The following is a 23,004-nucleotide window of genomic DNA, read 5'->3' on the forward strand; positions in this document are numbered from 1 at the left end:
AAAGAGTATAATCGACGAATTAGGCATAAACTGTCGTTGTTCGTGATGTAAGCGAGACAAATAGTTGCTTTTTAGTCTTAACGTGCTGTGCCAAATTTTAAACAACTCGACGAGTCGTGAGACGGCCGCGTCCACGCAGCAGTATTCAGGAACCAACGAGGAAACCCGGCGAGCCAACAAACCGCCGTGAAGCTCGCTCGTCGACTAAACGCTTTAGTGTAGTGTAGTTCGTTTTTGAGACTGAGAGAGCATTTAATCAATCTTATTTTTAAGGTCACCGTAATACGTTTCTTCCGAAAGGTCCAACCGACACCGATAGTAAGAGTGACTCCAGTCGTTATATTCATGACCATAACTATAATATCACAAGAGCTCAAATCTCGGCTTCATACGAACAATTTTATCCTATTGACTGTGCGCATGGGATTTTACTTCTGGTTCGGATCCAGGGCCGTAGCTAGACTTGAAATTAAGGTAGGGCAGCTGTGGTCACAGCTAGGGCGGAAGTAAAAATTTACTAGATTTAATCTGGTCAATCGATTTTTGGCTTTCATGACTTGTGAACATGAATGAGTCAGGTTAAAACTTACGTAAATGTTAAAGTAATATATATACATATTTCAACAAAATTCCCTTAAATCTCGAAAGGGCATTATTCCACCCATCAATACAAACAAGTTGTACTATGGGACCAACTTCCAAATCGTGAAATAAAAAACCCGCTGCTCCATATATTTTGATTGAGTAGTTATGTATAATTCAGTTGATTAAGGTAGGGCATTAGTATTCTAAGGTAGGGCATTGCCCCATAATGCCATCCCCTAGCTACGGCCCTGGTGGGACCCAAAACTTACCCTCCACCCGCTAACTAGGCACCGGTTTATGCGACAAAATATGAAAAATTAATAATATTTAAAGCTTTTGTAGACTCGTAGTTTTTGCTAGACTGATGCTTTGGTATCGCAACATGTAGTGTTCCCTTTAATGGATAGATTGTTTAGTACGCTCATCCCTAATCATGTTTCATCCTCTCCCAGTGACCGTCCTGAGTCGAGAATCGTAGCTCTTTAGTGGGTTGCTTAATTGTTAAGAGTTCCGAGCGCTTAAAACGGTCATTCAAAAGTCCGGTGTGTTTGTATAAGCCAACCCTTGTCAGGCTGAAACGTAACTCAGGAAGAAAAAATGTGTTACCTATTAGTCCAATAGTTTGAGGTTGGAATATTTTTTCACGAACTTATATGCTTTTTATACAGGCGTATCGTTAATTAACAAAATAAAATATACGCATGTGTATTCTTAAAATTTTATTTGACCCCATTGAAACTCAATAGTCGTTCAAACAATTTACAACCTATAGTGTCGATCGATTATTTATTAATACATATTATGTAATTATAAAATTATTTTAACTATCTACACAAACAGCCGCATCACACGAAAAACAAATTGAATACAATCAAAAACTGCATTATTATTTTCAAGCGATTTCACTACCCTGGTATTAATACCATAATGCCGAATCGTAGCTAGAAAAATCAGATCCAACAGAAAACCGTTACTCTTTTGCATTTATTGAGATTGAAACACGAGAAAAGCATGCTTTTTGCCTTATGGTAAGCGATACGACCGCCCATTAACAGCAGCGTCATACATAACTTTGAGTTACAAAGTACTGCATGACACTCCACTACGCTCGTCATCCTGAGACAAGATGTTAGTAATGCTCAGTAATTGCGCTGCCTACAATGTTCTTCAAACAGGAACAAGAATGCATTTTGATTATGACTGTTATTTACTTTTCTGTTGGATCTTTTTCAGTCGACAATGAACGTAAATGACAATAATTAATCAACATTTATTATAATTTAATATTAACAATTATATAGATTATGTACGTACTTAGATAAACACCTGTTATACAGTGACACCTAATATTTTTGTCATTTAATTTTAATTACAAATATTGACCGTTGTGTGTATGTTTCGTTATCGATTCGCTACTTTTTGAGAACGTACTCATATTATACGTACATTTAAATTAAGAACAGCTTGTACTCATAAACCTGGAATGGCTACTACGTATCAATAGTTTCTTCTTTCTTTATAATTGAATAACGTGATACTATAAGAATTTGATGACAGAAAGAAATTAAACATAATATGATGGTTCCACGTTTGTTCGTTTGCTTGTAGAATCTAATATATAATCTAATCTACACGTGAATGGTTGACCATCGGTGCCCACGTAAAATATTTGCGGCCACAAATTATGCGCTGTCGATAGATGGCGTTAGTGATACGTCATTCGTAATGTTTTTAGACTAAAAAATGATCTTGTATTTAAAAATAAAGTCAATTAAATATAATTAACGAAATGTATGTTCTGTCGTAGTAAACTGTATTTTTTAATGTTTTTATGTAATGTATGAATTAAAAATCACTAAGACTTTACTGAAATAGATGATAATACACACAACGGTGGTAAAGATATTCATTCGAAGCTAATCATACTTATACTATGTTCATCTAAATTAAAAAGATTCCAAATATTTACACCATATCGACTCGACCACTGCCTGATGTCCGAAAGCATGCAATAAAAGAAATCTTAAAGAGCTTATGATCAGGCATTTATACTAAAATTGTGGGCATTTTCAGTTTGCTCTTTTGCATTGCGTAGCCATTAAGCATCTGGAGAAAAGTTGCTCGTAAACATCCATAAAACACGTACTTAAATGATTCTATTTCTTCTTTATCACCAGTTTACTCCATAAAATTAACTGCATAATCACATAGGTAGTCCTGCGGGTCTAAATAGGCCCTTTAGATAGAAAGAAAGTAAATGTTTCTAATCAAGTATTGTTTTTAAACCCAATAGACACCTAATCCTATCTAAAATATGAAAACTTGTGTCCTTGGTGATCGTATCCATGCCGTTAGGTCATTCTACCTCATATTTCAGGTTTGAAATAAATATTAGATTACAAACATTCCCAAAGACTTATTACAATTTCAAGCAAACGTTAGAACATTCCAGGCAAACCAAAATCTAAAGAGCACGCGGTAAGTAGACAACTTTTTAAAAATATCTAGTAACCGCAACTAATAGTCTAATAATAAGTCGAGTATCGCCAGGTAAGTCGCGTCACATTTGTGCGTTATTAGTACTTGCGATAAGTAATTCCATTACACTCACACTCACAACGAATATACGATGACATCAAAGCACGTGGTACACAAGTGTTACGATTATTTATACTAGCCTATTGAAATACCCATTTACCATCGGAATGTTAGCCGGCTAACATGATAGCTACATAACATTACGCGTGTCACGGGAATATAACTTTATTATTTATTACATAATCATAACATGGGTTTACGAATTCTGATAACACGAAACTGAAGATATCACACGATGATTTTGCTTAGTTGTATTTCTTTTTTGTTTTCCTTTCTAACAACATACCATAATGTTTGTCACGTGTGTATAATCTTAATATTATTGTTCATCCAGATAATTATATCGCATCCCTATCGAATTTATCGATATTTTATCATTTTATCGCGTGCGGGTTGTGGGCTTAATCATTTTAATTATTTTCGAGGTTTTGTCTACTTAATGTGCTAGAAACCTGACCTTGTTTATGTAATTTATTACATAATAAGGTTATTTTTCCGTGACACGCGTAATGTCATGTAGCTGTCATGTTAGCCAGCTAACATTCCGATGGCAAATTAGTTAAAATACAGTGAAGACACCAAACTATCTCGCCTACGATATAGTCTTAACGCGAAGATTCTACCTACATTTAATTCCGTCTATACATATCCAAGAAGTATACAAAAGCCACATTCTTATTCGATATTGTAAACCCCCCCAAGAACATGAAACAAAAACCCTCAATAAAAAAGCGCCATCTATTAACGAGAAACGTAAAGTGAAATAAAAATTAAAAATGCAAATAAAGTTGTATTAATTTTATTTATAAACTAGGTATTTTACACAACTTAACAAAATACATACATACAGGCAACTAAACAGAGCAACCAAAATTATTAATTTCATTCATACAGCGTCAATCTATTTGTCCATAAACAAAACAATACACTATGCTGCATTCGTCCCCCGTTTCAATAATGGTTATGTGTTGATTGGCAAGATTTTCTTCAGTCAATTACAATCTTTAAAAAAAATAAATAGGACATACTGAGCCGTCTCAAATACCCGTCTAAATAAGTAAGAAATATTAATAAAGTTCAAAAGTAAATATTTGATTTACAATAGCAGTAACATTATTCTGGTATTAAAATATTATTTAAAATGTCGTTGAAATTTGAAGGATTTATATAAGGCCATGTATTAAAAAATTAAATAAAAGATGGACTTAAAGATATAATTGAAGTATTACAACTTCGGGAACGAATGTAACAAAGTGTGTGTGTGTGCACGCGATTTCCGTCTCTATGTGTGCCAGGTTCTAATACTGCTTAACGTGTCGTATCACTGAGCCTTTAATTTTGTTTTGTCAATGAATTAGCAAATTTATTTGTACTATCACAAAAATACATATCCGCAAGTCAACAGATAAGTTCCAATATGCTATACTAACTTGATAATTTGTCGATATTTCATATTTCCAAAGCTTACAATGTAAAGAGTAAGAGGCCAAGCCGAATTTGACAACTGAAGCCAATAAGAAGTTAAACATAATAAAATACACCTACGTAAACGAAATAACCGTAGCCGCTGGATAATATGTGATGTAAATTATAATAAAAAGCTTCGATATTTACAACAAAAAATCCGGCTCTGGTAACAGTGGTGAAGGTTTAAACAATAACTGCGCGAACAGCACAGCAGTAACAAATCTTAGAGGTAATGCTGGTTCGCAGATCTATATCGTTTGAATGCGTATTGCGTTTGTATTTGTCTAATAAACTCGTACAGGCACGCACATAGTTCAAGCGAGACATGTGAAATGCCAAAATTTATTCTAGTGCTTTTATTACTAAAATTTACAATCGTCGAGTTCCAAGCAGTCGCCGTGTTCGTAGTGCGTACGTTAATGTTTCGTCGCTAACAGAATGTATGGCGCGTAGGCCGGACGCGAGCCACAATAGCGCAGTAAATAGCGAATTTAGACATAAAAACAAATGAAAAATATTGCATGACGTTATCACAAAAATTAAGTAAAAAAAATGTCTCCTTAATGAATATCAAACATACTATTTACATTGCAAATGAGAGTAATATACACACTCAGTTTGACTACATAATTTGTCATTTTAATTTATTTATAAAATATCTTCGTTAATAACTTCATATAAATTCATATCAGACGACCTAATTCATAATACTAGAATGATTTGTTACTTGTCGACAGCCCGAATAAAAACAATGTAAGCCAGAGAACCGTTCTCAGTTCGCACGTGAGGAACTTTGGCGATCGTAGTCGTGCGGCGTCATACGTTAAACGGACCTTAACTCGAATATTCTACTAATTTAAACATTATTACCGCAACATGTTTCTAAACGAGCTATAAGTTACGCGGTGAGATATACAATATCGCTTACCAAGCTATACCGGAATTATCGAAAATAATATGATTACTAGCGCGGACGCGTCGCTCGCGATATTTTACAACATGGCCGATGCGATGTGCGTGTCCAAGTGTCCCAATACTTTGTGCATTTAATTTTCAAATAATTTAAAAACGAATTGACGATGACAAATATAGTTTATACACAAAATTTATGAAAACATCGCGAGCGTGTGTTCGCGATTACTAGGGCGACATGGGTGATAGAGATCACGCGTCGCGCGTCTACGTCACTGTGAACACATTGTACAAGTCCGTGTGGTGTGGCCCTGACGTCTGTCTCGCTCGCACTCGCCGCAGATCATGTGTGTCTGTCTCGTTCCGCCGGTCAGCTATTACAATATGCAGCACGATGCTGAACAACAACTGCTCGAGCCACCTTTACTCTTTTGCCTTTGATCTGAAACATTTTCAAAACCATGTCAGATATTTTTGTTGCAGTTATTTTCTTCGAAAAATAACAACTAATTGAACCTAAACAATTGATTATCAATAACAATTTTCTACATTAATTACACTAAAATGTATGGGATACGGACTTACTATTTGGATAGGATAGGGTAAGAGGATAGGATGTTGAGTGTTGGGTAATGTTAGCTCCATCGGACTTCTGAAACCCAAGTAATTTCATTACTTTCATGAATAGTTTAGTATAGCGCCTGCAAATATAGTGCTAAGGCAGTTTAAAGAAAAAAAGAAGTATGAAGCTAAATAATATATTATGTCGTCTCATAGCTCTTTTGTGTCCATCAGTGTAGATCAGAATGAATATCAAGTGAAGTAATATTCTTCGATCAATGTTTTAAATTAAACTATCATCATTTACAAGTAGAATTAATTTAGAGACCAATGATCAGAGGCGGGAATTAGAAGGACCGCATTAAAAACTAAATAGTAATTTCTATATTGGCACAAACTTGATAAATTGCATTTAGCTAAAACCAACACGTGGATCTGCGACACATATACATATCATATATTTTCTTCATTTATCACTAAAGATTTAGACAGAGAGGTAAGTGTACAATACTCATTTCAAATCTACCGCATGATGCGAGGTAGGGCAAATTCCACTTACTCGAACACAGCGATTGAAAAAGAACAAAGAAACTATATGGAGCTTATAGAAATTCAAACACTGAACCTCACTAGTAACTGTACAATCAGGCGAAAGACACTACGATAAACAGGAACGAAAAAAAAGTAATAGGCTAGGAAGCTACGTTGCTTCTACTGTCTTGAAGCATTATTCTAATTTACATAAAACCGTATAGTTCTCTACTCCGCCCACACCCGCTACTGCTACTCTTGTAAGCCAAGATCGGCAATGGCATTCATTTTATCATACCGAGCAGTGAAGCTCGGCGAGTCTCATGAAACACTGATCTGTCTTAAACCCACAACAAAATCTATCAAATAAAGAAACCTATATCCTCGGGGATAGTGCAATACCACGTAAGTGACGAAAAGAGCCAAATTGAAATTGATCTTTACTGTACTAAACTTTAAATTGATAATACTATTTTTATTATTGTCATTTAGGCGGTATTGCATTATCTCGACGATGGTAATCATGTGGTTTCCATACCATGTGAGTTAGGCTCGGGCAGATGTTCGCGCGGCACGAGGTGCATGACGGTGGTGCGGCCGAGCGGCAGCCCCAGCGCGCCCAGCGTCACCGAGCTGTGCAGGAACCGGCCCTGATAGATCAGCCGCAAGATCTCCGCGCGCGACACGCACTCAGACGCCCAGTCCGCTGGAAACACGCATCAGACATTGATATTAGTTATCCATGTATGTATGTATGTATATTACTCATAAATAGCTTGTGTTAAACTGGGACAGAGTCTATCCGTGTGCTAAGTTTCATTCAAATCCGTTTACCGGTTTCTGCGTTTACTTCTAAACAACCAAAAATGTTCACTAACTTTAGAATTTAAATATTAGTTACTGATAAAATACCCTAAGGCTGCCGCCTATGTTAATCCAGGACAGGCAGCCGTCCCTAATGCGCCGAAGAGGGCCACCGCGGAGTTTTAGCTGGTAGGCCATGCATAGATTAGTTGTACATAGGGTTAGGGACTGGGCCCGGCGGTCGCCCGAAGGTCGTCATCAAATCCGGGCGGCTCAACGCCGGGCCGTAAGGCACGGTTACCCCAGCATAACCGCTCAGTCGCCCCCCACGAAAACTGGGCGGTGGTAATAAGGGACTTTTACCGCGAAACCAAAAAAAAAGAAAAAGGATATAGTCTAATCATGTGGCAAATTTATAGTATGCTTCTTCGGAACATACGCCTCCCCCAAAGATTTCTAGCCAAACCTATCCCAAGGTGATCTGCATCCACCTAGTTTCTATAACGTGTATATAATTGAAATTATTTGTGAACCTGGCTTTGATGCAAATATTATTTTCGTTGTGGATGTCCCGTCTAATCAAACTAATTCCCAATACCCTCAAAAAACGAAGCTTACTATGGTACCAAGTCCAAGCATCGTAGCCTATACGATTTTTTACAAACGTTAACGCTAATAGGAAACAGAAAAACAATAGATGGGAATAACTTACATATCCTATATAATGATAGTTAATCAAATTGATTGCTTCAATTGTTTTGTTCTTCCCCTTTTAATTTGAAAACAAAGTTACATTTTATTTACACAAAACTTGAGTAGAACTTAGTTAAAAATATTTTACAAGAAATATTACATTTATTCACATTAATTAATAACAATATCATGTTATATTTATTTCTCAGGAATGCTAAATTATTAAACTAAAATGTTTTCACATAAACCAGTGTTTGAAAAATATCTGCACACGTAACACTCTTACGTTACATAAACAAATTTTGTTTTCACCGATAAATTATTATGTTCTTAAAATATCCAGTGACATGGTATATAAAAATAAATTAATATAAAAAAAAATGAGAATCTCAATGCCCCCAGAGAGATTTGAACTCTCGACCCCTGGTTTACAAGACCAGTGCTCTAACCCCTGAGCTATGGAGGCGGATGGTTAATGCGTCGTAAATGCCGACCGGTATCGCTGTCGAAGCGACGCGTTTATTCACTCACACATCGTCACAAATGATGTAATGCATCATCGAGCGACTAGTTGTATTCATTACTTGTACCAGCAAACAGATGGCGTTGTATTCAGTTTGTTTTATTGAATAAGTTATCCAAATAGGAAAATAGTTTTTTATGGATGAAAAGGTTGAAAATAGCGAGATATTGTAAACTTTTATTATATATTCATATTGTGCATTATTTTATACACTTATAGGTTCCATAAAATAATAATGTAATATTGGTCATACTTTTGTTTGCGTTTCTACCCGCGTAATCGTTAATTAAATCAAATAACAATGAAAATGTAAAAATAAGTTAAAGTACGAGATATTTTGGTATATTCATTATGAATACTATTAAGTGGCACTTTGCTAACCTGACGGAGGCATAGCTGCTCAAAAACAAGTACAAGCCAAAACGAAAATTATACAAACCTATACACTCTTACAGAACAAACATCATAAGTCATGTTTAAACGTGTAGAAACGTAAACGGAACAAACTGAAAAATATAATTATGTATCCATTCCATACCGGTAACACTGAGTTCGCAAGGGATACATTATCATTACGCGAACACCGCGAGCGTGGTTATAAAACACGGACCTAAGCTGCGAACTCAACTAAACCACAATTACAGCGTCCGTGGCTTGACGTCGCAGTAATTTCGCACCAACGTACAGCCCAACTTGCGTCGCTGAAAGCTAGACCTGTTTCGAGCTATTGCCTTCGTTTCTGGTAATGTTTACTTAAAAATGTTAACTCAGTAAGTGACTTCGTGGATGAAACACGCCATGTAGCATTGTATATATACTATCAGTTCATATTAATTGATAAAATGATAATAAACCTAATATAATTAAATACTGAGCTTTTAAACAGCAATAATCGAGCAACGAAAAGCCCCCCGCACTGTTATTTATAGTTCAAGTTGCAATTGCTTAAAAACGGAGTGCCATTCAATTTAATATACAAAAAAATATATATATCTACGTGAATTATATGAATACTTTAAAATTAGAAGGAAAGTTTTAGTAAAACAAGACGAAAACAGTGGTGGTATCGAACAGTAATAATTCGAACGCATTCAAACATTTCACCACCCAGATCCTGCATTGCCGACTGGTTAAAAAAAAAAGAAGAAAAACAGAACCCATAGCGTCAGCGTAGCCAAAGCTTACTTCCAATTACTATATGTAGTCAAAAATATAATATTTTCGTTGCATACCCCCAACAATAACCGCGACTCCCAAACTTGTTCTGGTGCCAACTAATTTGAATCCATTACGAAGCGCAACCCCCTTGCGTATAACCCAAATTATATTAAATCTTCACCGAAATACTTTGATCAAAATAGATATTCAACCGAATTGTAGACTAACTTCTCTCAAATGTTGGCTCTAAAGTTGGTATTCTCTTGGGGTACACTCACTTTGCACGTTCTGTTTATTGGTTGTTCGAGTACGCGCCTTTGCTCAAGTTTATCGAATATATTTATTATACACAACGTGTGTGCAAGTCTGTAAGTTTATTATGAATGTGGACAAACTACGTTATACACTAACCCCCTTATTCATAGACGTTATTTATCTAAGAACGGAGCATTGCTGTGATAACAAGTCTGTTTCTCAACTTTGTTTTTCTGACAGCTTATTGTTTGTTCAGCTTTGTTTATCTGACAGCCAACTAGAATCAAGTTATATATCTCAATATTAGCCAATAACAACCGCCCTGTGTCTACGCACTGCGAAGGCTGCCATGCCGTCACCACTGAGAAACAGACTTGTTATCACAGCAACGATACAGCTTAGATAAATAACGTCTATGAATAAGGGGGTAAGGTTGTCACAACTAGCGTGATAATCAAAATAAAGTCATCAGTCGCTTCACAAGTTGAGCTACTTGGTACATTTAGATAACGTCATGGTTTATCAACTTATACAATCCTGACACAACCAGACGAGTCTCAGGGTCCTTTGCCGGATCTAATTCTAACCGAAACTATATTATGAATTATGATCCTTTAAAGTTTAATGTTTGCTCCACGTACAGCGACACACGTCACTTCATGAACTTTGTGAAAACATGTTTTATAAATTACAATAATGCAACAAACAACCGTTGCGTTTAAAATACATCACCAATATTCCACGAGTCGATTCATGGTCCTTCGAGCAGGATACAAATTGATTGATTGTTTAGTAATAAAAAAATATAGTACAAAGAGCAAATTAACGTGTCATCTGATGGTAACTGATCACTAATTATAACTTCCAAAATCCCGAATACCACAATCAATTAATTCACAGTTGGTCTTGGTAGCGATATGCTTAGTCATGCGTGTGCGTCCCACGCTGAGTAATGAGTAAGGACAAGGCGAAAAATCGCGCGGTAACTGACCTCATACAACGTTACTCGCCGTGCGAACTGTCGTGTGCGTTGTTAATTGACTTTTTTATCGCAAGCCCCGCGTTCTGCCCACACGCCGACGCGACGTCACCTTAAAAATCTTACAATTCGTTTTTATCTACTGTTTATGTTAATTTTATCGGCGCTTTTTTAACGCGGTCCGCTCTGTTGATATTTGGTTAGTTTTTTTTATGTAGCGTTTCGCTTACGATGATGTGCAATGGTTTTCAGGTGCAATGTTTGTGCCGTTTTTCTCCGTTCGCTCATAGATGTCGCTGTAACAGCTTTTTATATTTTGACGCTTTGTTTTTTATTTATTTCGTTGAGATCTCAGATGCCACTTTTGATTATCATTTTTAAAAATAGAATTTACTGAATTATAGAGGGGATTTCAATAAAAACACTAACCACAAGTCACACACATCCAACCAATAACTACAGTGTAACACAAAAAAGCCAACAAACTATGAAACGTCATTTATTTCCCATTTCTTTGGTATTTATTGTGTACACACGTTATATTGCTGTGTGTTTGTTGAGATCAAGAGTTGGGTCACGTAGTTGCGACGGTATTCTTGTGAATCAAACAGCACGGGACTCCCCCGCGCGTCCTCCTCCGAGAGGCGAGATGAATCGTGTATAATGTAGAGAGAAAATTGTATTTTGATTTTCCGTTTGTACAAGTTCATACGTTTGGGACATCTAAAATTACATTTCTTATTTTTTCTACACGATACGAGTTTGTTTACAATGAAAAAAATTTAAATACTGTTTTTTTACTAAAAATGATTAGACTAAGAAATCGACACTTTGTGAATAACATTACAGGTATATTTTATTTTCATCCACTCAAAACTAAAATCAAAAACATGGCGTTTGTACTTGTGAACCGGCAACACGCACGATCGAGTTTATTTTTTCCTTTCCTCAAATTTTCCTCTCAATATTTACCTTTCTATATCAAATTTCAGAGTCGTAGACAAAACATTGAATTACGTCACGGATTAAAAAAATATCGGAAATAACACATATAAATATCGAACACCATTGACGTATATTCTATAGACACTAACGTCCATATAAACTATTTGTTCAAAATCTGGACTAAAACGGCAACCTAAACGTCACTGTTATAACCTATTAATTTACTTGAACAACAAATAATTTTACATATTTGACTAATATTTTTTATTCAAATTCAGGTTCACACTTAGACTCACGTTTTTATATTATGAGCGCCACTCTGTACACAACCACAATATTGACACCATACTAAAGTCAGTTTGAATGGATTGCAATTCAATTCAGTTGAACACAATGAATGTTCGGAACGTCATATCTAGGACGTAGTATGTATATCGATGCCTAACACATATAATATGTTCCACACGGACTTCTAACGACATCAACAAAGCAAGTTGATCGCATTATCTCCGAACATTCAGCACGGGCGTACAACAAACGACGATGGTAATCATAAACAAACTTAGGCCGGGGCAAGTTCGCCAGCAAATCGCACCAAGGCCAGTCCACTCAAGGGGTTGTCAGTCATGGGCATTTTGTTTCCTGGACATTTCTGAGGTTTACCAATCGAGATTAAATTCAGTGTTATCGTTGAGCATGATACTAGAAAATTACCAATTGATTTACTAGTATTTCGAGAAAGAAAAGATACATCGCGGAGTAATCAGGGCACATGCATAAAATACAACGCGACAAACATAGAATCTTCCACTTTTGGAAGTCGGTTAGAAATCCATAATATTCTGTGTATGTAAAACCTAACCCCTTTCTTCATAGACGTTTTTTATCTAAGGACGGAGTAAAGCTGTGATAAAAAGTCTGTTCCTCAGTGCTAACGGCATGGTATCCTTCCCAGTGCATAGACATAGAGCCTTCGCAACTCATTAACATGGGCGTATTTGTGAACAGCTTAGTTTTGTATTAAATTATAACGCTTGAGATTTTTTTAATGCTTTTTTCATATCCTTCTTATAAATTTACAATAATATAGTTAAAAGTTATACGTAATTGAGTTTTGGGAATACGAATATAATATATTTTGAAATATTAATACCGCATTTTAATTTAACAAATTTATTAATTTGAGGATGTTTTTTTGTTTGTTTATCAAACATTTTTTTTTAAACATTTACCTACCAAGTATAATAGTTCTAGTTGGGACTGCAAATATCTAAATACAGTGTTGGTGTAGCGTTGGTGTCTGCTTACCTTCGGGCCAATTGTCGTAGACGTGTATGGCGATGTCGCCCGCCGAGTCCACGGGGCTGAACACGAACTCCTTCGTCTTGCCCGACACCAGGATCAGCCGCAGGTTAATCTGCAAGTAAATTATTAACTGTTCAATATTATCCGAATGTATTATCATGCGTAAAATTCAGCGTGGTGGAACCTCTCAATAGAAGAGCCATGTACTGATATTATTTATTGATATCCTTTCTTAAGGATACGCAGCTTCGATTTCGTGTAAGCTTACAAAAAAAAACAAACACATCAAGAATTTATCCCAGAACGGGTACGCAGAGGCGCAACCAGGGCACCCACTTTTCGCCAAGTGTGTTCGGTCCCATGTTGTATGTAAGTTTAGATCAATATATAATACAAATTTAACAATTAATATCTATACTATTTTTTAAAGCTGAAGAGTTTATTTGTTTGAAAGCGTTAATCATAGAAACAACTAAACTGATTTTGAAATATTTTCCAATAATAGGAAGCATTACTCCTGAGAGCTATAATAGGCTTTTTGTTCCGGAAAAACATTTTTTATACGGGCGGAGCGTCGAACAAAAGCTAGTGTATAAGGATTCGGTGTTATCAGATTTGTTCACACGACAAAACATTGTACCATTTTTTTCTTCTCCACAATATTCTGCGTACACATTGGAACAATCAGAAGCGTCTTATTAGTAAGTGTCAAGTCTCGCGAGTGTTCCTTCCGTCGCTAATTACAGGGGCGTGATTGTGCTCGGCTTTTGAATCAACCGACGGATATCGGCTTATTACCATCACAAAGCCGCGACAAAGTTGATTTAGTTGTAACTCGTTGCATTAATATGTATGCTGACGTGCCACCGGCGACGTTCGGCCGCCCTTAATGTAACGTTAATAACAACGTTTTAACTATGACACTATTTTACACTTAGCCTCGCACGACAATACGTAATTTGGATGTTAGTATCATTGTATAGGTGTATAGATATTTAAAAAAATGGTGGTTTAGGTAAATGTTTTGAGTCTAATTACAAAATATTTGCTCTAAGAATGATAGAGATAAAACTATGCTTAATTAAACAAAACAAAATAATTTTATGATAACACAGAGCGGACATTGGTAAGATTGTCATAGAATTTTTTTGTTGTCATGCGTTGGGTAGTTATTGTAACGTGAAATAGCAAAACATCAATGTAAAATACTTCATATTTTCTATATCGTTATTTGCACGTTTTTAATGCGCATATTAGCATATTTTCTGAAAATACTTTATTTTTGTATACGGACATTTCTAATAAGACAACGACTTATTACCAAATGGTAATGACTTTTGAAGCACAAATTTGTTCCTTATTTCCAGTCTACAACTAATTGTACTGTTCAATGTCTGAATAAAACACTGATTACTATCGTTTACTAAAGAAAAATCTTTAATAATATACACAAAGTTAAGCCTTTATTTCATATAATATTAAATAATTTTGTACAACAGCCAAAATAATTTTTTACTATACATTTAAGGTAAGACGTATCTGTAACTATGTCCGAGTCTTTCTAATCTGGATATTAATTATGTAAATTTATAATTGTAATTATAATTTAGAGCAAAATAATTATATACATGAGATAAGTAGTTTAAAGAAAATAATAAAAAATGTATTTAACGACCCTGCCAGGATTCGAACCTGGAATCTTCTGATCCGTAGTCAGACGCGTTATCCGTTGCGCCACAGGGCCTCGTACAAATGAGGCAAAAGAACGTAACGCAAACCACATTTGTAGTATTTTTATACTATTTATACAATCGCATTAATTAGCGCTTAAAAACATAAATAAGAACTATTTGGTTGTTTTGCAAGGCATATGTCTATTTTAATGAATTTTGAAATAATTAATTTTAAAATAGTTTTTTCGTTTAAAAACTTATATTATGATTTTTTACGTTTGCGAATGTTAGACATTGAAATAAAGCTATGTTACGGATTTTATCGCGTTTTTTTATATAATAATATTCTCCCGGCGTTTCCGTAAAATAATTTTATATCAACGTTATATTATGTTTAATTTTTCCGCTTTTCCCCCAGAACTGTAAACATTGCGGAGCTTTTTAAAGCTTTTTTCACCTCATTACTTTCCACCAACACAATTAGTATCAAATTATACGTACATACATCACGACCTATTTCGTGAGCACCCTAAATGAAAGCCGCCAGTGCTTTTTAATAAGTTTCGTATTACGAACTAACATGCGGTTCCGCCCGCCAAACGTTTACCCAGAATATACACCCAGTATAACGAGAAACAGATAAAAATGATTTTATTTTACTTGAGGTCAATGTAACTTTTTATCAGTGAACAAATGTTTTTAACCGATTTTATACTTTCAAAAATTAACCTCTACGTACAAACAAACAAGTTTTACCTCTGTATATCAATAAATAAACGGCGATAGCAAAGTCAAGAGTAAAATGGATTGCTGAGACGAATGTCCGTAGGTTCAAAACCCAAGAGCATGCATCTTTTACTTTTCTAAAGTTATGTGTGTATTCTTTGTGATTTATCGCTTGCTTTAACGATGAAGGAAAACAACATTAGAAATCCTGCATACCTGAGAAGTTCTCTATTAGGAATCTTCGAAGGTGTGTGAAGTCTACCAATCCGCACTAGGCCTGCGTGGTGGACTAAGGCCTAATCCCTCTCAGTAGTAGAGGAGGCCCGTGCCCAACAGTGGGGCAGTATATAATACAGGGCTGATATTATTATTATATATTTCGGACCCCGAAGTGAACACCGCGGGAAACCTGCGTATGGCATTCTGGAATCCCCCGATTTTGCGACTGCATAGTCTGGAGGAAAGTTGGGAACTGTGGGGGAAGGAAAAAGAACCCTCTTAGAACGGGCGGAGGGGGAAGGCCAGGAAATGTTCGGGAGCCCTCATAGACCTCAATGTGTATTGACAACCATGAGGTATTCAAACTGGACTGTGTGCCTAGGGCCGCGGCAAATATCCCCCCGTGCATGGGCGTGCATTCGCTGTGAAAACCGAGCGCACAAGAATTACCTAGAGTGGGGAGTATTGAACCTAATCGTATTTATACAGAAGCTTTACGGCATGCCTATTGACATTTACACCCACACAAATCTTTCGATGTTGAGTCTGTTCATTCCTATTTGTGGCCAATTTAATAAGAGTGGGGAAATGTCACGTTTTTATAGCAGTAAACAAGTGTACCATGTGCGTATCAAATTATAGACAGTTTTTAATTTATATTTTTTTCCTTGTATAAATCAATTATAACAAAACATCTATTTGTTAACGCAATGAGACGAGCTCACAAATGAAACCCTAGAGAGGCTGGTCCTCTTGGGTAACAACAGTATTCGAAGATTATGTTTAAAAATATTTCTATAGTGCCGAATCGTATATTATATAGGTAGTCCTAAGGAGAACAATTAGTATCTAATAGTTAGTCTGAAATGTCTATCACTGCACTATACATCCCTCAAGAAGGTCTATTTAATTATTTACCTCCTTCATATCTAAAGAGGTTGTTTGTAAAAAACCTCTCAGGTTGTTGTAAAAGACAAATTTGTAAAACGGCTGCATCGTTGGCCGCCTGCCTCGCAAGGATAACCGAGTGGGACTTGCGGCGGCCATATTTCATTTTTCCCGCCATCCGGGGAGCCATTCCGCCATTTTCATCCTTGCATTTGCAACGTGCCCGCCAAATTTTATGTTTTCCTTTGCCGTTTCATGAATTTGTATATTACGGCATTACTTTTTTTGTCGTTTAAATATATTGCCAGCATTTTATAATCAATCAACATGGCTGCGTTCCTTTTTTGGATTTGGAATTAAGATACAGGGGAAAGTATTTATTTAAATAAGAAAAAATGCACAAATACGTTAAGATTATGAGTGAATTAGATTTCCTCCTCGAAGGCCGCGACCACGGAGTGCAAACTGCGCCGTTTTCCTTGGGGGCTCTGTGTTATTTACGGTTCATGTGGCTCGAATAGACGTTCCATGAAATATGAACCGTGATATTTCCTTATATCTCGCTCGTTTTCATACACACGGGAGATTTGTTATTGCATGTACTAGCGATCTGTTTATTGTTTAACAGAGATACTAATAGGCAAACCATGAAACAATGTGTCTTGTATAATTAATTAAATTTTTGCATGTTGCCTTTGTAATACAAAAACAAAAATTCGGCGATGAAGTTTTAAAACGTTGAGGCAAATTAAGTATATTAACATCTGTAGGGCAACTTTAATTAGTGCAGCAGGTAATATTTCTTGTATGCTTTCTATAACTTAAGTTTAATTTTCGGTATAGCCGTCCATTTTCTTAGCATAAATGCAGACTTGTACTTATTCTATTGAACATTTATTGTTCAATTCATAAATTCAAAAGCGCATTATTACATATCTGTCTCAAACAGCACCTAAACGCCAAATTCATTTCTAGCACCAAAATTACCTACATTTCAATTAAATAAATTCCATACAAACTTGTATCAAAACAAGTTACATAGTTAAAAAGCGCATCATACCCGCGCGTAATTAAGAGAGCCCGGTGCATTACAAAGGGCAACTTGCACTATTTTCGAGGTTGTGGCGCCGCATTGCGACGGAGCGGCGCTGCGCTGTCGAAAGACGTACGCCACCTCTCCACTTACCACTGCATCATGTAATTGACTGCACCACAGTCTAATTCAAGCGATAGTCACAACTAGGGCATTCAATCTGATAACTATTTAGCTTGGGCCATTTAAGAGAAATAATAAATATAGGAAAAAATACCGATAAATATCGACTATCGATAAAAAATTATCTAATGCCTCATTTAGACTAGTTGCAAATAATGCGCCGAATAACTTGGCTAATAAATAAAAACGATTTTTTTTTATTGATTATCGGAATATTCCGATAATTGCATGCCCTAGTCACAACGACGCTAGGGAAAGCGTTAACGAGCTCTGTTAATATCTGTAGTAAAATTATGTTCATATTGTATTTGGCTGATGAGATAAAGCAACTAAGCAATATACTTTTTTTTAGTTTTAAAAAACCTGAACCTATAAACACATTGTATATAATATTCTCTACCGCTATCGCAATTATTTTTTTATCATAATTTATACGTCATTCTGAAAAATACACAAAACACAGTCAAAACTAAACTAAAACAAAATTACCCACAACAATTTTCAAAACTATTCACCCGCACACAGATATGTTTAATTTGAAATGCAAGTTGACAATTTTTACTCTCAAAGTTGGAAGCGCAAACATTCCGCGCCAGTTTACACGAATGACACCAAATTGTCGGAAAATTGTTACTTTGGTCTTTGCACCGACTAATAAAATCATGTTTAATTATTTTATGACCAAAAAAAGATCAATGCGTTGGATTAGACAACCTTGATCTCAACTCGGAAGCCAGTGTTTATTGGTCAAAAATGTCGAAGGTTTCATGATTCAGGCTTACGCCGATTACAGTTCTAGCAAAACAGACAAATTAATCAATGCTATTATTGTTATAAATAGAGAAAACCGTAGCAAACCTTACGCTATCAAAAACTTATGTATTCCTAGATACAACCGAGAGACCAGCCACGTTGCCCTGCCAGCCTTAAGCTTTCAAAGCGGTCGTATTAAATTTTACGAGTTTTCGCCCTACAAGGCGGTGCGTCGGCGGCTTTTCAAATTAAACTTGGCTCTGTGCTGTTCCCAACTATTCCTGGCTGTAGCGCGAGTTAAAAATAGACACCGCAAACTGGGGCATTACTTGGAATAACTCAAGTGCGAAATGAACTGAAGCCAACGGGTCACAGTTGTTTTTATTTAAAATACTATTGCTATTCGGGTTTTACAAGAGTAATACAAAACGTTGTTTATTCAACTATAAAAATGTGTTTCACCTATTTTCCAAGTTAGTATCTCGTCTATAAAAAAAAGTTCATAACTGGTAACACCGGTTGGTTATCATCATCCCTCACGGCCAAAATCTACCATTCCCAATGTCAAGTTCGAACAGCCTTCAAACGCCCAGTCTAAAAATAATGCTGGCCGCAAAAAGCCACCGAATAAATTTAAAAAAAGAACACAACGCCAACGGCGACCAGGAGGTGTCCCGATGCAAAACTGGCCGGCGACCGAGCCGCCATCGTGTGACCATCACGGATGTGAACCGGACGGAACTGGTTTGTGCAAACGCGATCTTGTTTCTGCGTAATGCGGTTTTCTTTCTTTAGCCGTCCGCGTATGTATCGGCTCGTGGGTTCACGGTGAACTGTGACTGGGTGAATATTATACTTTATAATGTAGGTTAATGATTTTTTTCTACTCTAATGGAATTTGTTGTTCTGAGTTCATTGAATCGAATAAATGTCTTGTAATCACGTTATTAAGGTATAAATTTGAAGTTCCCAATTAATAATGTTCAAAAACGATTCTGTTATTTAATTACAAATTAAAAAGCAAATAAATTAACTAATGCAATCACGGTTTCCACATTGTATACCCGCAGAGCGCGTTGTAATAAATAAGCTTTTAGATTGAATAATAAAGAGAAAATAAATTAACTTTTTAATTTGAAAACCACAAACGAAATATAATTTTACTGCGGGCATAATTTTCATGTTTATAACATGAACATTAAGTTATGGCTAAATTAAATCTCATCTGCAATGGATTCGACTGCTGAGAATCGAAATTGTTTGAAATACATAGTGTTATTTCTTAGTCCCAGCTAATTTTCATCGGACTCCTGGTAGTGTACTCGAATTATAAACCGTGAGTCATAGTATTCGAATCCCTTGTCACTAATTATAAAATCTTACTTTAAAAACGATATACGTCATGATTGCCTCGGCGGCGTAGTTGTACTATGGTACGACTGCAGTGCTGAGGTCTCGGGTTCAATCCCGGCTCGGTCAAAATGATATTGGGTTTTTCTACTCAGTGTGTATCTGGAATCTGGAATTTGTCACATCATGGGACGGAATATGCACAGCGGAAAGTAGGTGCTCTAGTTGCGTGTCTGCCTTACCCCGGGGATATACGTCATGTTAATTGCTTGAAACTTTGATTGCCTCGATTGATTTGATTTCCTCGAACTTTGATTTGACTGCCTCGGTGGCGTAGTTGTATTGCATGTCCGGTACAATAGCGCTCTGAGGTCCTGGGTTCGAATCCCGGGTCGGGCAAAGTGATATTTGGGTTTTTTCTGCTCAGTATCAGCCCGGAGTCTGGAATTTGTGCCCGATATGGCGATAGGCTCGCCCCCTATCACATCATGGGACGGAACATACTTGGCGAAAAGTGGGTGCCCTAGTTGCGCCTCTGCATACCCCTCCGCGGATAAATGCGTGATGTTTTATGTAATTGCTTGAAAACGCCGTGAGCCAAATATGGCAGTAGGCTCACCATTTGCATGACTGGAGAGAAATAAAGTTATTGATTCATTCAGTAAAGGCGTATCGTAATGTTAATTCCTATTTCCAGCTACAGTTTAGAAACATTTAAACGCTACTATTAATGTAACACGATATTTAAAAAAAAAACCTATTCCTAACATCAAGAACATGTTTTGAGATCAATTTGTGATGGCTTTTGAATTAATACGTCGGTATATTGCGAACAGCGGCAGAATTTGAATGGATGTTAGAATTTTTAACGGCCGTAAAGGAAATAAAACATTCAGTTTATTGGCATTAGTACGAGAGCGCTTGCAAAGGCGCTCTGGCAGTCGGCCAATCGGCAGCCGCGTATGGACTTCTCTCTGTTTAGCTGAAATTCCAACACGGCTGGCAAACGCCTTATATTGTTGTCACTTATGTTGTGTCGGCTCCTTGCTTATTATTATTTTTATATTTTCAACTAAATGACCAGTTTTTTTGACACAACATGTAATATATTGTTTAAAACAGATAATTTTATACACGGATGATTAGTCGGAAAATTGATGTCCAGTTGGGTAATTATTTTTTTTTAAGTACAGATCCCGCAGTCAACACCGTGGGAAACCTGCGAACGGTATATTACTGGTTCCCTCCTGCTTAGCGACTGCGGAGCCCTAGGGGAAGAGAGGAAGAGGAAAAATAGGGGAGGAAAGAAGGAGAAGTAGGAGAAGTATTAGGATGGGTGGAGTGACGGTGGACAGGAAATGTTCGCGAGTCCCTGCTTACGACTTCTCCCACGAGACAGTTTTCTGGGATAAAACCCCGGCTTTGTATTTTCACGGGTTAGATAGCCTATGTCCTTCCCGGTGTTTCAAATTATCTCTATACCAAATTTCATTCCCATTACGTAGTTCCTGATATTAGCGCGTTCATACTTCATACAAGCTTTATATAATTGTATATATAGATGGATATATTATGGCACAATGTTTCAAACAGCATATCACGCCCTTAGGACTAAGGTGACCTAATTAAAAAAGACAATTTGTGGAAAACGAATAAAAAATATTTGAAAACAATATAGAAGGCGATAAATTAGGCGGTTGTCGAAATTGAGAATCAGTTTCTATTCTATAGTTTTGTGTTTTTCTCGTCATAGGAAGGTCGTTTATTATTTAACAAAAATCAAAAAATATGTAAATTTTGAGTTAGGTCACTTTAGTGTTAAGTGAGTGATATATTTCCATTGAATGTAGCATAGTGTTGATACATTTGACACCATAACTCATGCCTATTACGAGCTATCGCGGCATGTAGATCTAATCCAAGATGTGGCCGGCCAATTAATTTCCGGCTTCTACACTCAATTCACTACTGTTATAACTAAATATAGAACGAGAATGAATAGGGCTTTCCACGCCCACTGCGGCCTGTTTAGATCCATCATACCCATTGTGGCACTTTCCCGAAATAGGAATCAGTTATACGCAGGCGGGCAGAGTTAATATTTTTATATTGAATCAAATGTAATTATTCTGAGACTATGAAAGTGTAATAAATTCGGTGTAAAGATGCGAAAACTTTTTTTTGAGATCGCGGTAAGTAAATTTCTATTTTGAGCAAATTGTAATTGTATTTTTATATTTGTGTGAAACGCACTTGTGAGATATATTCAGGTACAAAAGAAAATCTAATTTAAGCTCGTTTATTAGTGTTGTGATTACGTTTTATCAATTGTATGACACAACTGTATATTAATACTCTCAGGTTTACATTATTCAGTAATTTAAACATAGAAATATTTTAAGAATATTTATTTGATAGTTTTTTTTACCCAAATACAAAAAAAAAACGTTAAAGCAAAATACGATAGCAACTACAGTCGCTAAAATTACTTATTAGCAGATGGGCCGGCAAACTGTTAAAACTTCATGACAGGAAGCTTGCGAACAATCGAATAGTTCCTTTTAGTTTCTACGACCGTCGACTTACGAAGTCCTACATTAGCATTGTTGGTACAGTGTCTTGTAGTTTCTCGGGACTATTACAATATCAGCCCTGTAATATACTGTCCCACTGCTGGGCACGGGCTTCCTCAACTACTGAGAGGGATTAGGCCTTAGTCCATCACGTTGGCCTAATGCGGATTGGTAGACTGCACACACCTTCGAAATTCCTTTAGAGAATTTCTCAGGTATACAGGTTTCCTCACGATGTTTTCCTTCACCGTTAAAGCAAGCGATAATTCACAAAGAATACACACATAATT

The 23,004-nt window shown here is 36.3% G+C and overlaps 1 protein-coding gene and 2 non-coding genes across 4 annotated transcripts in view; all 3 read right to left on the bottom strand.

The window, feature by feature from the left end:
- Nucleotides 1–3,966: 3,966 nt before the first annotated feature.
- The window catches only part of LOC115451822 (ubiquitin-like protein 3), a 176,476-nt gene continuing 157,438 nt past the window's right edge, over nt 3,967–23,004 (bottom strand). The window contains exons 2-5 of one of the 2 annotated variants that reach the window (XR_005114058.1): nt 13,320–13,428; nt 7,193–7,360; nt 6,148–6,214; nt 3,967–6,004 (exon numbers count right to left, since the gene is read on the bottom strand). Coding sequence is in view for 1 of the 2 variants with exons in the window: in XM_037447555.1 (XP_037303452.1) it covers nt 5,940–6,004; nt 7,193–7,360; nt 13,320–13,428 (342 nt within the window). In the remaining variant the exon portion in view is untranslated. The remainder of the gene's footprint in view (nt 6,005–6,147; nt 6,215–7,192; nt 7,361–13,319; nt 13,429–23,004) is intronic. The other variant, XM_037447555.1, reaches the window with a different exon arrangement.
- On the bottom strand, nt 8,545–8,617 carry Trnat-ugu. Its single transcript has one exon. It is a non-coding gene; the product is annotated as a tRNA-Thr (tRNA).
- Nucleotides 14,988–15,060, bottom strand: Trnar-acg. Its single transcript has one exon. It is a non-coding gene; the product is annotated as a tRNA-Arg (tRNA).

Source organism: Manduca sexta, chromosome 7, assembly GCF_014839805.1.
Source record: "Manduca sexta isolate Smith_Timp_Sample1 chromosome 7, JHU_Msex_v1.0, whole genome shotgun sequence".
Classification (NCBI taxonomy): Eukaryota; Metazoa; Arthropoda; class Insecta; order Lepidoptera; family Sphingidae; genus Manduca; species Manduca sexta.